Source organism: Pseudopipra pipra, chromosome 1 (assembly GCF_036250125.1).
Source record: "Pseudopipra pipra isolate bDixPip1 chromosome 1, bDixPip1.hap1, whole genome shotgun sequence".
NCBI lineage: Eukaryota > Metazoa > Chordata > Aves > Passeriformes > Pipridae > Pseudopipra > Pseudopipra pipra.
Window position 1 is genome coordinate 116,179,923 of NC_087549.1, and position 16,987 is coordinate 116,196,909.

The window sequence follows — 16,987 nt, forward strand, 5'->3', positions numbered from 1 at the left end:
TCCCTTCCCAGTTACTTCTTTTGGTTCTAATCAATCCAATTAAATTGCTCACTTGTTTTTATAAACATACCTATAACTTAATCTTTTAACTCGGATATGTATTGTTTAAAGTGGAACAGTTTATGTTTCAATGTAAAAGAAGTCTATTTAGTTGAATGAATTGACTACTGGGGTTTTTTTTCCCCTGAAGTTTTCCCCCAAACCATATGAAATGAAATCAGTAATCTTTTCAAAAGCGTAAGTCCAGCATATAGCTATGCAGGTACCTGTACATACAAGCTTGTGTGCTTGCTTATCTAGCAGGGGTAGCAAATCTGTTGTGGAACTGCATCAGCCACCATAAAAATAAGGATTGTTACGCTTTCCCCTCTGTATTCAGATTGTGAATAACACACACCTGTGCCTTAGGGAACGTATGTGACAGCACTTAGACTGTGTGTGTTTCACAGGATCAATCAATCACATACAAGACTACACAAAACGTTAGATCCACATTTAGGTGTGGTTAGTTTGGATTAGGGGGTTGAATCTCCGAAATCCTGGATCAAATCAGTTCTAAATCTTCAATACTTCAAACCACAGTTTAGGGGAATTTTGGTTGCACAAGTGTTTTCTGCAGTCTGTAACCAAACTATTTTTTAGAAAGCCACTAGCGATACAAAGTGCATGTTGATCCGAACCCCCCTGTAAACATTAATAAAGGTTTCATTCATGGTTTTATCTTAAAATGACTAACAAAGAGTTCATGCTAATGATTTGGTAACCTACTGACACCTACAACATCATTTTCACTGTCAGTTGAAGAACATAGCACCATGGATGTATGTTTCAAGTAGAACCAATGTAAAGGCAGGAGTTACATAAAAGAGACAGGAAGAGAAATGTCACAAGGACCTGTCTCAGTTGTAGTAAAAAAAAATAGCAACCCAGGTCTCTAGGACAGTTTCCTTTGAAATGCAAGGGGGCCACTCCTGCTGAGTTATTAGGAGGCACTGTACCTTTTGCACTGATGCTACGAAGATCTGTGATTTTCATTAAGATCTTTGGGAACATATGAGGCTTGTTGGGTCGTCTCTTTCGGATATAAATTTTCAGTGCTTCAAGCAAGGGTTCCTGAAGCTTATCCACTTTCATTGGTTCTTCAAGGTCCTGGCGATCTGTAGAAAAGTGTCATATCACTCATCTGATTTTAAGTTTTTATTTTTTTAAACAAACTGCAAATCACAGAAGCTCCTCCATGTTCTTGATTAGAACTCCACTTAACAACCTACACTCTGCAGTGAGCATTCCGTAGGAAAAGGATAAACCACGGCTTTCTGAAACAAGAATTACCAATTTGCTCTTGTACCTTCCTCTGCAAGGGGAAAACACCCTGCTGCAAACAATATTTTGGAATTAATTCTATATGTGTTTGATAAACTGATAAGCTACCCAGGTATATACATAGAGATTACATCTAATTTTTGTTATCACTGCTACAGTAAAGTGAGTTACCATCTGGTATCAGCAGATGGCAGTGCTGGCTTGAGTGACAACAAACGTCCCCCCTAAACCAGGATGCACCAGTCACATATCACTGACATCTTGGAGCCCATCAATGCTTTTGATGGGTTACAGTTAGAGACATAAAATTGAAATGATTTTGTACTAAAGGGCCGCTGCCAACAAAGTGTTGTTTTTTAAACGTTCACTAGTAGCACCCGGTTTGTATTTCAACAAAATGGTGCAACTAGACAAGGTGTGCTTCTATTGCTAGTCCAAATTTTGCAAAGGAGGAGAGAGATCAGGTGGCTAAACTAACAGAAACTTACAGAGGATTTTGAAAACTATCTGAGACTTCGCTTTTTGCATTTTAAAACCATAATTTTTTTTGAGTTGTAATCAGCCCCAATTTGGAAGTATAATACATTATTTTTCTAAAGAAAGTTATCACCAACGACATCCATGTAAGTGTAACTAACGCAAAGGCATACAATTATATTTATGAGTAAAAGCTGTGTTACTGGGCATCTTGCTCTAAGAAAGCTCATTCATACAGGTACCAACATACCACTTAGCAAAAAATGCAGCAGGACCAGGTGAACTCCAGAAGTCCCTTCCAACTCTAACTGTTCTGTGAGATACCTCAGTGTCCTTTGTCAGGCAAATAATAGGACTGGTTGAACTATCACCAGCAGAAAACAAGCCTTTAGCATTAAGTAGCTTATATATTACAAATATATATACATGTTTAAGTAAAGGAAACCAAAATGTGTAAAACATATATGAAGATCATCTTATCGTGTCTGTCCTTTTCAAATGCATCTGAGTTTATGCTGTACGATACCTCCACAGATTAAGCAGATGGCACTAAGGAGACCCGTTTCTGTATCATCCATTTCCAAAGGCAGGAGCTGATTGGCAAAGGTGAACACGAGATCAGTCAGCGGGCCAAATCCAGCATTGTGCATCTGAGTTCGGTTTAGGGTAAGGCCATCTGAAAAGGTCATGGTGTCTTGTTCTGGTGTGTATCTTGTGCAAATTCTAAGGATCTGTGGAAGGACAAAACAGAAAAATGAAATCTGAAGAATTTAATCCATGAGAGGTTTGTTGCATTTTCTCGATGCAGAAAATGACTCCACGGAACTGCAGTACTTGGTTCACATCAAAACAATCTGAAATCAAACACCAGTTTGTTCAGTTCTGGTAGCACAAAACTTGTCTGGTACAACTTAAATATACTCTATAGACTATGGGTATTTTTTAGTAACAGAAATTTAAGAACAGAAATTTCCCTCTAGTTATGAAATAATCAAAACTTCATTGCAATTCTCACCACTCAGGTCACTAACATTACCATAACATGCACCTAAACAGCTCTTTAATTAGTCTGCCACTTGCACCTAATCATAAAATGCTACTGCTCTGTTGATTTGATCCAACAAGATCTTAAAAGTATCTCACCTCTTCGAACACAGGCATATCTCATCAATTTTGGGGACCAGTTTTTCATGATAGTGCTTCTCTGGGTTGTGTCTTTGGCAAGGACAATGTTGCTTTGTGGTGAGTGTGGACAGCTGTGAGCTGCCAAAAGAGGCAGAACATAACTTGTGCTTTGGGTGCCTTTCCCTCTTCTGAGAGAGCAGACAGGCAAACACTGGTATGGGAACACCACCCCATCCGAGCGCTTCCTGGAGAGCTGTGCAAAACCTTCCATCTCCCCAGTAGCTGCAGGTACAGTCTCTTTGGATCACTGCTTGCCTTGTCAGCCTGGGAACTCACACCTGAACAGATTATCAAATTTTGAACCTCCCAGTGGCAGCGCACAGGACTATGGGCAGCCCAGCCAGAGGAGTTGGCCCAGCTTTTCTTCTTTTATAGTGGTTGTTACTTCCATGTGCTGTAGCACCAAACCTCCTCACCAGCCTACTGGCCTCCAGCCCTCCTGCAGGCTCTGGCACTTCCCCCTCTGGAGCCCCGGGCAGTGGCATGCCCTGCCTACCTGGTGCAAAGCCTGTCTTCCCACTGCTGACAGTGCCATCCGTTCCTGCGCAAGCCCAGGCAGTGTTGGTTTTGGCAAGTTTGCTTATATGCCAACAACCACCCAGTGCTGACCCCAGATGAAAGAGCGTCTGAGGGGAGGATGGGGATTCACACCTCTAACTGGACACGGGAGGAATGCAAAACACATGAATAAAACACTGAGGATGCTCTGCATTTTGTTAGTAAATGCCTCTGGGGTAACCGCAGCGCCAAGAGTGCTGTCACAGTGGAGGTGGCAGCATGGCCAGAGAGAGTGAGTGCCTGCATGAACTGCTTTTGCCTCTTGGAGCAAACCCAGGATGTGTCCTGTGATAGACTCTTTACGGCATGGGATCATTTGTACAGCTGCAATTAATGAACACTGCCTTAAGGATCAAATAAAAGAGATGGCCATCATGTTGACATATTTCTGTTATATATATCAATGCTTAATGTTTAAAACAATCAGGTGGGAGAAGGCTTATCCCTAAACTAAACTAAACTAAAACCTTTCTGAAATCTAGCTGATTAGCTGAGCTAAGACTACAGCTGTGTTTTTTCAGGGCTTGACTGTATTTATTTCCCATACAGCTATCCTACTTGGTTTTAAAGATTCAACAAAAAAGATTTACATGAATGTAAGTGAGCACTGGGAGAACTTAATTATTCCTATAGCTGCCGAGGCTCTGAGTCAGAGGCCCCAGCATTTGGCAGCTGACCAGTCTGGGCTTGGTTCTCCCACTTTCATCTTTGCCTGGCAACACCGCTCCAAATAAGCAGGGAGGAGAATGAGGAGAACATTGTCTGTAAGAAACCTATAGGGAAGCTTGTATTTCTCTTCTTCGGTTCCTTGGTAAGGGTGTACTTCTGCAGAAGGATCTTCAACTATTTTCTGTCCTAGCAATAATCTTGTCCACATTGTGGGTACACATTGAATCACTGAAACTCTGTGTGGTTTCACATAATTTCCTTACCCCTGAATCAGAGTAAGTTCTTGACATTACTTAAATCAATGACCAAGAGAGGCACAAACACAGAGCACTTGAATTCTTCAGTGACCACAAATTCCCCACTAATATAAGTAATCTTAAAAGGCTGCTGGTTGCTCCAAAGGTTTTATATAATAGCCAATGTGTATTTCAGTATCATTAGCAAAAATTAACATTATAAAGCAAGGCACCCTGTCAATAAGAGGCAGCATGTTTACCACATTTGGCACTGCCAGTAACCTCTGGCTGTGCTCTCTCTTGAAGTTCACTGCGGGTTGCCCTTTTAAATCATTAAAAGATTGTATAGCAAGAAGAAACATTGAGAATATATTGTTTTCAAGAAAAGAGAGGATTGAAAACTGCATATTTATTGTGAAAACCAAGATTACTTGGTTTCTTTCTCTAATGGCATGAAAGAGAAACTGGAGTGTATCTCTTCCTATCTGAGGCCTGCACATACAGTAGCTGCCTTCCAGTAAGAGTGTGTGGCTGGCAATGATCAAGTATCCAGCTTCTGGAAGAACAAGGAACTTCTTACCTGGTACTGATTTTCCCTCAGCTCGGCCAGGGGAAAAGGCAGCCCTTTTTATTCCAATGCTATTTTAATTGATGAACCTTAGCAACAAGAGCTTCTCCCCTCCATACCCTCAGGACTCCCAGCCCAACAAATTAGTAGAGCAGGACTTGGAGCTAAACTGGGCAATGCTGTGGTGTTTTCCGAAGGCTGCCTGCAGCTTTCCCGGCAGCTGCCCAAGCAGGGCTGGCAAATACAGATCCTCCAGATCCTCCTCAGATGGCAAGTCTGGACACCAGCTGCCAGCACTGCACTGCCCAGAGACTCACAGCCCAGAGGGACTGGAGTGCCCTGGAGTGGTGATCCCAAACAACCCAGAGGCCCAGTGTATGTTTCCCACCATACAGCAGGCTGCTGGCTCCCTTGCAGCCAAGCTCTCTGTGCTTGTCTCGTAGTGCCATAAGCCCCACTTCTTTTGGGGGTGGATGCCAGGGGGGCTCAGCAAAGAGCTACCAGATCACTGCCTCCCCAAGGTTAACGCAGAGAAAGACTCCCAGGCTGGATCCTCATCAGGAATGAATTTGGGGTTAGGTTATTCAGCCTTGAGCCAGCCTCTGTGCGCATGCACAGAAAGGGACCTCAAGCCTTGCAAAATTTATCATTATAACATGGAGATCCCATGGCATTTAGCTACTTCCAGGCTCAGGCAGCAAGTAGGACAGGTTTTTGCAAAAGGTAGAGTTCAGGCCTTTGTACCCCAAATGCTTTGTACCCTGAGTGGCTCTGCTGGGCACTGGCACAGCTGAAGATCAACTATGTGTTTTCAGCAGTGCACTTAGCTTGACTGCAGCAATTGGGTCTCAGGTTTCCCCTGCATTCCTTTGACATTATCCCACAACACGCTGTTATTAAACTCTTAAGACAGATCATTTGGAATGGTGTTTTTCTTTTTTTTTTTTTTTAAATTGTGTTCTTCATCAAAATCTGCAAAATGCCGTGGATATTGCTGATTCGCTGCTAAACTGTTCTTGGGCAAACTTCCAGTGTCAAAGTGAAGCTGATTTCAAACTCATATTCACTGAAGAACATATGGGAAACATCAGCACTTCAGAATAAGAAGGCACGGTATCTTTCTCCGTTTTAAACTGAACTCCTAATGTCCTCAATGTTGTTTAGATTTTGTAACGAAGCCAAGTATTTTAGTTGTCACTCTGCTCTCAAATGCCACTTGCAACCATAAATATGGTTCTTCCTTGTGATTAAAGGATCCTTTGTTTTAAGGAATATTTAGATATTAAAGCATTAGGGGTTCCTGTGAGCCAGCTGTAAAGTGCAAAACAAAAACCCTACCAGAGGCACAAAACCAAAGTCACCCAGAAAGCTGCATTTACAAAATTGTTGCTACCACAGAATTGTTACTCGTTTTAAACAGATCAAGTAAGGCAAGCAAGCTGGGCCTTTTTTTTTTTTTTAAGAAATCCTGTTGTTACACATTAGCTGCCTTAGCTGGCTGGGACAGTTCCCTGAGAGGAGAAAACCAGGCAGGTGACTGAAACAATGATGCCCCATGGTGCTGCCAAACCCCATGAGCACAGGTTGTTCTGCACACACAAATGCCTTCCTAACATTAACACATAGAAAGCAAGAATTACATCATTAAGGATTAGCATTCAAAGACTTCTCCAGTTTTTATCCATTGGATTTAAGACAGGCTGGACTCTGGACCCTTTCCACATTCATTTTGCCAGAGCTCAGTGAGCCTGGGGATGCTTGACTGCTGCTGGGCCAGTGTACCAGCAGACAGAAGCACTCGCTTTTACGAGGGTTACTGACTGAATTTTAGTAATATTTATCCCTGAAACTTTTGGAACTAGAGCAGATATAAATTCCACGATCCTCAACTGGCGCCTCCAGCTGCCTTGCAAACCTTGATGTTATTTCCCTTCCAGAGTTTTTGTTTGTTTGTATATAAAACAATTCTTTGGCACATACCCAGCAGAGTTGACTGAGCTTCTGGCACCATTTCCCTTGTCGGCCTGTTTAAGAGGGGCTTAAGCATCCACAGCCACAGGAAACAACTGAGCAGTGCCCTCAGCACAGTCTGTAAATGCTTAAGACTCCCCATAGCTGGTGCTTAAGGGCAGGTGGACAGTGAAAACAAGGTTCTGCTGGCAGGGAAGCCTGGCCACCCTACCTGGGAGCCCCACGCTGATCCTCCTGTGTGCCACAGCTCTGGGAACATGCCCAGGGAATTGCACAGCATCAGGATCATGAGTGCACACTGGTGAGGCACATGGCCCTGCTTGGCAGTGCTCACACAGCAGCCCACAGGCCAACACTGGGAGCGGGTGCTCCTGCAGCAGGAGGGGAAACAGCACTCGCTCTGCCTCTCAAGGCACAACCAAATGAAACATTTGAAACACTCATAACTAGGACAACTGGCTTGTTGGGGGGAAAATATGTGCTATTAAAACACTGCTCCAGTACTGAAGTTTAGCTTAAATAAAGATAGAGAGAGGCATTGCAATTCTGATTATGCACAGGTGATGTGGGTTTAATGGATACAGCATTTCGCAGGCAGCGTACGCAGTACACATTACTGTGCCATGGTAATTATCCCATTTTCTTTTTAAGCAGCACATAAAATAGACACATAAAGTTTACATAAACGTCACACAGGAAACTTAGGACTATTTGCAGCAACCATGTCGGATCTATTCCTGTTTTTGTAAAAGCCTCAGCTCCTCCCTGCTGCGGGCAGCTATGGCGCTCGCTACGCCCTGCTCATTCAGATGTGTCACCTTCTCTGGCTTCGTGAAAAATAAAAAGGAGAACAAGCAGGTGATCAGGAGTGACAGGTCTCAATAAAGTTTATAACAAGAGCTTGAAGGTTGCCACATGGCCACAAAGTAAAAGGGGTGAATTGTATTGAAGAATCAACCTTTTCTATCCATTAATTAGTTGAAATAAAGTCACCGTTTATCACCTGCTTCATTCTCTTTTCTCGCAATTAGGCTTTTATTTAATCACTTTGATCAAAGGCTGTGAAGTGCTATTATCGAGGCACTTCAGATAAAATCCCTAACAGAAAGGCTCTTCTCAGTATTTGGTACTGCCCAGCTGGTGTTGGGGATGGAAGCACTGAGTGGAGCTGCTAAGGGGACCCTGTGCAAGAGGGGCTGTGCACGCTCCCAGGGCAAGTTCCCACTACTCAATCCCAAAAAGAGCACCAGGAGCTTGCAGGATCCTGAGCAATTACAGAATTAGGGTATTTTTTTTCCAGCAGCTATGGAGCCAGGGCACGGCACAAGCAAACAGAGGGCAGTAGCTTCAGGGCTGAAGTTTTAGGGGTAAAGAGTTTAGATGTGCAGATTCTTGCTATATCTTGGCTCTTCCCTACCTTTTTGGGGTAGTTTCTGTATTAACTATTTGTTACTGGTTACAACAAAGCACAAAGCTCCTCCTTTCCCCTACCTCTGGCAGAATACACTCAGATTATTGATTACCATCTGCCTTTTGGTGTAAGGGGAACGTAACAGTGTCTGATCAGGGCAGAGTCGGCGATACAGTGCAATTGGTAACGAATGGCCCTGCCCCACCGAGGGACCACTCTCATTAACAGAGGGATGGCCAAGTCTGAATGAGCACCTGGATGACGAGAACACAACAAGAGGTGACTCTCAAGCACGGCAGGGCAACCTCTACCTTCCCTTTTTCTATAGGCCAAACAACAATATCCTTTCCCCTCTCCTACCCCTCTTCCTCCTTCATCAATGTCCTCTCTTGATGCGATTCTTCCAAACAGTTTTTGACAAAACAAGAGGAAAAGGTCACAGCAGTTAACATCCACCTCAATATGATCCTGTTTGAAGCAATGCACTTTTAGAAATTCCAAGATTAATTACTTCAACTTCAAATTCTGTAGTTTAAACTCCTGTGTCATGCCAAAAATGTATCTACAGTAGCCATCCTACAATGGGCTTCTTGGCTAGCCATGCTTGACTTAATGAAGACCTGAAGGTTTGTGGTCAGAAGGAAACATGTAAAATAAGTTTACATTGAAAATACTGTTTTGTGAAAGTTATTGCTACAACCAATAATAAGAAGCATATTCACCACTAAAAGCCTGAAGACCTCTAGGGTCTTGATAAGGAAATGCTAAGATCCCAGAGGGCTTCTCTGAAGGTCAGTGCGACAGAAACAACTGGAGACAAAGGGAGAGGAAGACAGCTTGCCTTGACATAGTGGCAAGGCAAGGTCTGGAGAAAAACTCCCAGCTCACCTGCACAGTTTCCTCCTGCAGGTTGTATGTTTGCCTATTTAAAATTAAATTACATTTAGCTAAAATCTGTACTGAGCCTATTACAGCGGCCACTTTCGCAGTTGTCTGCAACACTGGCATGCTGGCACAAGTTACTGCCACGTACCACAACATACCCTTTTTACTGAGACCCATGAACTGTAAGGACTTATTCTGAAAAGCAGTTTCATCCCATATAACACACCTCTGTAGGTGTGCTAGAGTCCGCTCCTGACTACCTGGTAAGTTCAATTTTGCAACCATAAGACCTGGGCAGTATTTGGCCCCTTCTCCCTGTCAATTACAGTAAAAGGAAGAATAGAAAACACATTAGTAGGAGAACAATGATGTTAAAAATACTTACCAGTATGTCCAGGCAGGCTGCTTTAAGTAGAGTTATTTGGTCTGCAATGGTCAAACTTGTAAAGCCTGGCAATCGCTTTGCAAATTCCACTATTTTAATAATGCACTTTGTTGCAAGTTCACTGAATTTGTCCCAAAGCCCAAGGTCCAGTCGAACTCGATGATCTGCACTGGAGTTCTGTAAAGACAGACAGAAGGCACCATAAATCAACATGTCTCTTTCAGTAAACGGCTTTCAAAGGAAGGAAACAACAACCAAGTTTTCCTTCCAGAAGTACTTTCTATTAACATTCCAGGCATTTTCTGCAGCTTGCTGTTGGGATGTTGGTGGTTTTAAACTTGGATTAATAGCCTGAAAATTCCTTGGATATTTCTCTGTTACTTATGATTGCAGAGGTCATCTGTACATGGAATACAAACGAACTTAAACATTTCCAAATGCCACCATCATTATTCTTCCTTGCCATTATATAATAAGTGCATTGAGAAAGACAATTTACAGTTGTACCCCAGAAAATATAAATGAACAGTGGAAGAAGAATATCAGGTCCCCATCTGAAAAAAAGCAGCACAATATTTGGAACACAGTTTCACATACTTAAGGTCTTACCAAATTAGTTCTACTTAATTTATCTGCTCTGTGGCTCTGCAACAGCTTTCTGAAGCTATGGTCTCCCATGACTTACAGAGCATTTCTTTACACGATGTTAAGAAAAACCCCATGTGTGCTAACAAATGCTATATGCTTATTTGATGGTGCATCTGACACTGTTTTGAAGTGTTACGAGGACACTCCAGTGGCATCTTTCAGAGACTGTTTCTATATATTCACCTATCTCAATCAAAAAGTTTGCTAGGATGCATAGCAAACTTGTGTTAAGTTTGTGATTAAACTCACATTTTCATACATTCAGAATAAGCACTTAACCCTTGAAAAAGCTGAATGTGTCAGCCAAGAACCAGCTGACTCAAAAGCTGCTGTGACCCATTTGACACCAGCCCAACAACAGCCAGTGTCATGAAGAGACCTGGTGAGTTGATCCCGATCCACCCACGATTCCCACAGAGTGACAAGGAACAGGTAACAACGGAGCTCTGAAATACCCAAAGCTCCTCTCCTCCTGCCCTTGCGTGCAGCATATTCCCATTTTGCCAGCATCTGATCCAATGCTGTTTAGGATGCAGCCAGCACGATGATGTCCCCTTTCCCTATTTCATGAGCCACCAAGTTTAGTGTACATTGCCTTCAGCTTCTGGGTAATCTCCTCTTCATTGCAAGAGGAGTTTTACCTGTAAAAATATGCTGGTAACAAATCTGAAAAAGGTGTTGAGTTGCAGCCACAGAAAACCAAAGGCAGTTTCTTCCCTTCCACCTCTTATCTGACCTTGTTGACTAACCAAGAAAGAGAGGCATCACCAAAAAAAGGCTCCCCTACTCCAAATAGGTGCTTGAGGCAGGCAAAGGAAAATCCCCTCAGACAGTGGTTTTCTCCCCAGCTGCTGACAAAGCTGATGTGATCAGCTGCCTCAGTCTTAGCTGGTTGAAGTTAAAATGTTAAATTAACTTTAAAATTAAAGTTAAATGAGCAGAGTCTCAACCTAAAAGTCTAACAGACATGGCAGATTAAATAGCCATCAAAAAGCATTCAATTTACACAGATCACACTTCCTTGGAGGAAACATCTCCAGTGAGCCTGATACCATCACTACTGATGGGGAGGACGTCCACCTCCTTGGAAACCAGGGAAGCCATCATCTTGTCAGCTTTCTTCGGTTCACAGGAAGGACACAGGGCTGGAAGAGGTTGATGAGGGGATGTGGACTGAGCTCAGTTTGTCTGTGAAGCTCTGGATCCCCCGCTAGTGCTGCCTTCACAAGACACCACCACCATCAGGTGCAAAGACGAAAGTCCTGACAGGCCCCCAATGCACTGCCAGCCCAACATTCCCTCTAATTTGAAACAGGGTGGAGATTCAAGCCAGTAATATTTACATCATGCCCTAATTGCAAAAAATATATGCTAATCATACTGAACAGTTCAAAGCAGAATACGTGTTCTTTCCTGCTCCCCTCTTTTTAAGGGATAATAAATTAATTTCATCACTTCTATTTGAATTTTTATTCTGGGAACATCCTCTCTTTTGTTTTGTTTTTTTTTTTTTTAAATGACAGAAGGAAAAATAGAAGAAAATGTCTTTATAATGCTAAACCTAAAGAATTGCCTTCAAAATGGTCCAAAACTAATGGGTTAACAGTCATTGTAATGCCCTTTGAAACATTTCTTTTGGCTACTGGAGTATGCATCCCTCAGATTTATTTTATTTCATCCTCAAGGACCTTGGTGAAATACAGTACATTGGAGAAAAAATAAGATCAAGATGTGCAGTCATTCAGGCTGTAATTAAATTTAATAGGCAGTTTATCCAGTTCATAGAAAGATGGCATAGCAGAGAGCTACACAAAGCAGAGCCTAAAGCAGGAAATCATTTTACAATAGGGTATCCATCTGGAAAAAAAGACGTTGCATGAAACCAGCAAGTGTGAACGAAATCTTCATCAGTATCATATGAGGTTACTTTATCATGCTGCAGTGCTGGAGATGGGAAGTTTGACGTGTCTTCTATTAAGAGTAATGCACAGCCATCTTAACAAATGTAAATCTAACTCACTATTATGCAAACTGAAGAGAAGGGGCAGTTAATAAAATATAAAATATAAAATATAAAATTCAAAATAACCAGATGTTTTATTATGCCGGGTGCCAGATCCCTCAGCGTTGGAGCTAATGTGGTTTACACATTATCTTTGACATGCTACAAATGCAAAGAGTTTTAACATTCTATCTGTTAACAAACATCAATGCAAGTGTCACAGAAAAAAAAAGAATTTTTAGCAACATTTCTCAATATCTAAACCCCAAAACTAACTAAAAATCAATGTAGAGGTTGAACAATAAAACATGGGGTTAAAACAATGCACAATAGAAACTCTGATTAAATTTGCCTGGGGATCTCCTCTATCCATGCTGTGAAAAAGATGCAGATGCTATGACTTTTCCTGAATATTTTACTGAAGCGGTTTTTTGGGTGTCTTTTCCAGGAGCAGTCTCGCATGTTTTTCAGGCCTATGCACCAGTGCACATATGGTGGAACAATACTGTAATACACCCTAGTGGCACCTTTATCAGTGGAAAAGCCCAACCTTGCTATGAAATCCAATTAAACAGCCATTTTTGCCACATAAATTGATCCCATTTTTTCCATCATTTTTGTTTTTTCATTGCAGGCTGCTCTATCTCCACATTAACAATACGGGATGAGGTACTCGTGGAAACATACACAGTAGCAGAATCCCTACTGTCTTTAAAATCCACTTTACAAAGGAAACAAGGCTCACAGGGGCACTCTGCCCTAATCAAGAACACTCTCGATGCCTCTTTAGTAAAAGCAGCAACGCACTCCAGCTCCAGCAAGTTCACTGAGGACCACAGCACATGTTTCTGCTCAGTCCCAGCATCAGGAGATGTATCTATATATAGATATATAGGTTTAGATATATATCCCTCTGCAGTGGCACAGAACAATAGTCATGTAACTTTCAACCCCAGCACTTACAAAGGACCAAATGCTGCCAAGACATGAAACCTCCTCACTTCCAGCAACCCAGATGAACCCGCAGCAAGGGTCTGCAGAGCCAAAATTATTTTCTGTTTTATCCTCCCTGCATCACAAGGCTGGATGTAACACAGCTGTAGACTTACAAATAATACCAGTCTCAAGGGACAAGCACTGTAGTTACACTCAATTATACTATAAAGTATGACATCTCCAGAGAAATTACTACGGCACTCTCTCTTACCTGGATGACAGTAATAAAACAGATCTATTTATGATGGACTCTTGGAATCCGTTACATTTAAACAGCTTGCTGATTCTCACCATTGGCAGAGCTATACTTGTCACTGCCCACCAAATGCAACTGTTAAATCAAATGACCCAGGGAATTTAATATGAGTGCTATTCTCCCATTATTTTAAGTAGACGTCTATTAACTATGCAAAGTATGGTAATTATTACAGATAGGGACACTTTTTCTTTTTAAAGAGCAGATGGATATAAAAAAACGTAATTGCAAATGCCTCTCCAAAACCATTTTTTAACAGGTAAAAATACACAGTGTGTGTGTGTGGGGGGGAATCCCTCTGGAAAACTCAGGCTGCAGTACTCAAGAGCGAGAGGAGCCAGATACACAAGCCAAACATCTGAATAGATTTATTTTTTTTTATTGTATCTCTGTAAGGTCTTCTTTACTTCACACCCTTATACTTAAAATTCTTTGCTCTTTTTAGCAACAGACAAAACCTTGTTTTAAAACAGTCTCACACAGCCAAAGGCACACAGAAGCCACGCTTGCAGAACAGTTTCTTCCATCCACCATTTCTACCAGTACGCAAGTGCAAGGCTAATGAAATTCAAGGGAATACATGTTGGTTCAATACACTCACTTCTCACCCCTCGCTTAGAGAATTAAATTAAAAACTCTAAGGTTATAAAAGCAATCTGTGTGCTCCTTAGTGTGAGAGTGCCATGCGTCATGACTGACAGCCTGCAGAACTGGGCATAAAAGCAGGACTGGTGGCAACTTTCTACCTGTACTAGATTGTAGTACAAGAAAAGCAGAGCGGTATAGGTTTCTAGCTCCCCTTGGACTCAACATTTAGAAAAAGGGCTGTGTGCTCCTTTTTATTTGACTTCTGGTCTCTATTTCAAGTGTCTCAGATTATTGCCAGAGTGCTGCCATTTGATCAGCAGCTAGTGGTGTTGTCCAAGCACCAAAGCTGTGCTCCTCTGACCAGCACACACACCTTCAACATTCCAGATTCTCCTATATCCTCAACTGCTGCAGAAAGGCTTCTTCCCTGCTCCTGGGTTGAAGGGCAGCTGGAGGTGAAGATAACCCTTAGTCTAGCCCCAGTGGTACTCTGTCCCTGCCACATCTGGGCAGAGACAGCATAAAAATGAATTAACATTGAATTCCTACCTAAAAAGCTGGAGTGGCCACCAGAGCTTAGCTAGATGAGAGATTTAAATGCCCTGCATTTCACATAGAGATTATCAGAATGCAGTAAGAAGACAGTATCTAGTACCACCTCTACTGGTTTTGATGTAGCTTTTGAAGGAAGCTGCATCATTCTCAAAAATTCAATGTAAGCCAAAAATAACTCTTCCAGTGTAATTTTGTTATTGAAACTTGTATGGCACCAAACCATGATGAAGCTGAAGGGACTTTGGCTACATGCAGCAGTCTACTGTTGTAGCCTTCCAACAGACCAATGCTAAAACACAAAATCTCTTTCCTTGAGCTGTCTGATCTGGCCTGAGATATGAATGACCAATATCCAGCCTCAGAGAGAGTGTGGTCAGGTCATGGCTACTTGTGCTCCATAGACAGACCAGATTCATCCGTTCATTACTGAGATCCAGGTGCTGTCAGTAAGGGCTCTGAAATTCCAACAGAGACACAGACTCACCATGGGGGTCACAAGGAACCTAAGGATGAATGCATCAGTGGTGGGTGTGATATGCAACAAGACCCGCTCCAATTTCATCCACTTGTATCATTTCAAGAGCTAAAATATTAATGATACTTAAGCATCCAATACCTAACACAAGCACAGAGGTGCCCAGGTTTATCTTTCATCCCTCCAGGATCTTTGGCAATTACCAGTATGCAGTACCATCACATCAGCTGCAGTGCACTCTGTTCTCAGAGAGAACATGTAAGCATATAACAACACGTTCCTGCTGGGAAGTACACTGATAGGTTACTCTGGGATAACCAGGCCACTTGCAGGGCAGCCTGGGAGCAATAAACTCTGGCACACGTACCAGCCTGGCTACGTGTCCCAGCTGCAGACACATGATCACATCTCCTACACGGCATAAACTCACTGTCTTAGAACTGGAAAGATTTTCATACTTACTCAGAGGCACCCTTGGATTTGCAGGAGTGTGACAGCCTGTTTGGAAGATTGGGAAGATCTTCACTCCAAGACAAGGATGAAACAGCACATGCAGAGAGGAGGGGTGGAGGGCATTAAGCCAGGAATTTCTTTGAAGACACGCTGTGAGTCCCACTGTCTCCAGCTTTGCCTTCAGTTATGTCACCAGCTGGCTGCTTCCAAGCTTCCAGCCTCACACACTGCACTAGTCCCTGTGGGTCTGCCTGTGCAATATTTACCAGCACGCCTACACTGACTGCTTTGACTACATCCCACCCAAGCAGGATGAGGACCAGAGAAGCATGCAGAGGACAGGCATCTTCTCCAGTGCTAACCAGTTTACATGGGTCTCATAATTAAATGTGAAAAATGTTTGTGAAAATACTTTCAGCAACATGAAAAATACTTTTTTTTCTAACATCACACCATATGTGCTTGCTTTTCTTGCACTTAAATACAAAGTCTTACACTTAGACCTGAGAGTTTTGAGCCTTGCACTTTGTTTCGTAAATAGATGAGTATGCCACAAAACAGCATCCTGCTTGCTAAAAAAGCGAATATCGATGCCACACAGGGATTTGTCTACATCACTCTGAGAAATTTAATGTTTGTTTCAGTAGCAGAAAATTTACTCAAAGCCTCTGGGGCTTGGTTCCACAGTTTCAGCTGGGGCTGGAGAGCAAGGACCATGGAGGCAGGTGTCTCCTTGCCCCAGGCATGCCACTCCTGAACTCCTGCTCTTGGCAATGAGAGAACATGCTTGACTACTTCAGAATCTTCTGCACATCCCTCTGAAACAGCCAGTGCTGCTGCAACCCACAGCAAGACCAGACCCAGCAAAGTCATTCCTCCACTGGTAAGGCTCTAAACATTACCTAGTAGTTACTTTTTAGCATCTCTTTTATTACTGCATTTACAAATTTGACACTGAATTTTCTCTGAAATCAATAATTATCACTGAACTTCCCTGTACTTAGCAACATAGATACATATAGAAAAGAAATGGTTTCCCTGACTCATCTCAGGAGATATTCCCACATTACGGAACTTCTTGATAGGGTGAGCTGATTTTTTGTTTCTAAAAGCAGCAGAAGTTTTTGCTGCTTTGTGGTATTTTGGTAGACTGAGAAAGGATGTGTAATTTTTGGGGTTGTCCTCTGCAGAGCCAGGAGTTAGACTCGATGATCCTTGTGGGTTCCTTCCAACTCAGGATATTCTTTGACTGTACGAACAAACTTCAAATGAGCAATTTGGAAACTGGTTTATACTTAGACATTTCATATTTTCCTTGACCTTGGTAGCTTTGGGACTATCACCAG

General features: G+C 42.4%; 1 protein-coding gene across 8 annotated transcripts in view; it reads right to left on the reverse strand.

The window, feature by feature from the left end:
• The window catches only part of RARB (retinoic acid receptor beta), a 329,988-nt gene that overhangs the window by 3,936 nt on the left and 309,065 nt on the right, over positions 1-16,987 (reverse strand). For all 8 annotated transcript variants that reach the window (XM_064672806.1, XM_064672793.1, XM_064672799.1 and 5 more), the window contains 3 exons: positions 9,669-9,845; positions 2,327-2,531; positions 999-1,157 (listed from right to left, as the gene is read on the reverse strand). In XM_064672806.1, coding sequence (XP_064528876.1) covers positions 999-1,157; positions 2,327-2,531; positions 9,669-9,845 — 541 coding nt within the window. The remainder of the gene's footprint in view (positions 1-998; positions 1,158-2,326; positions 2,532-9,668; positions 9,846-16,987) is intronic.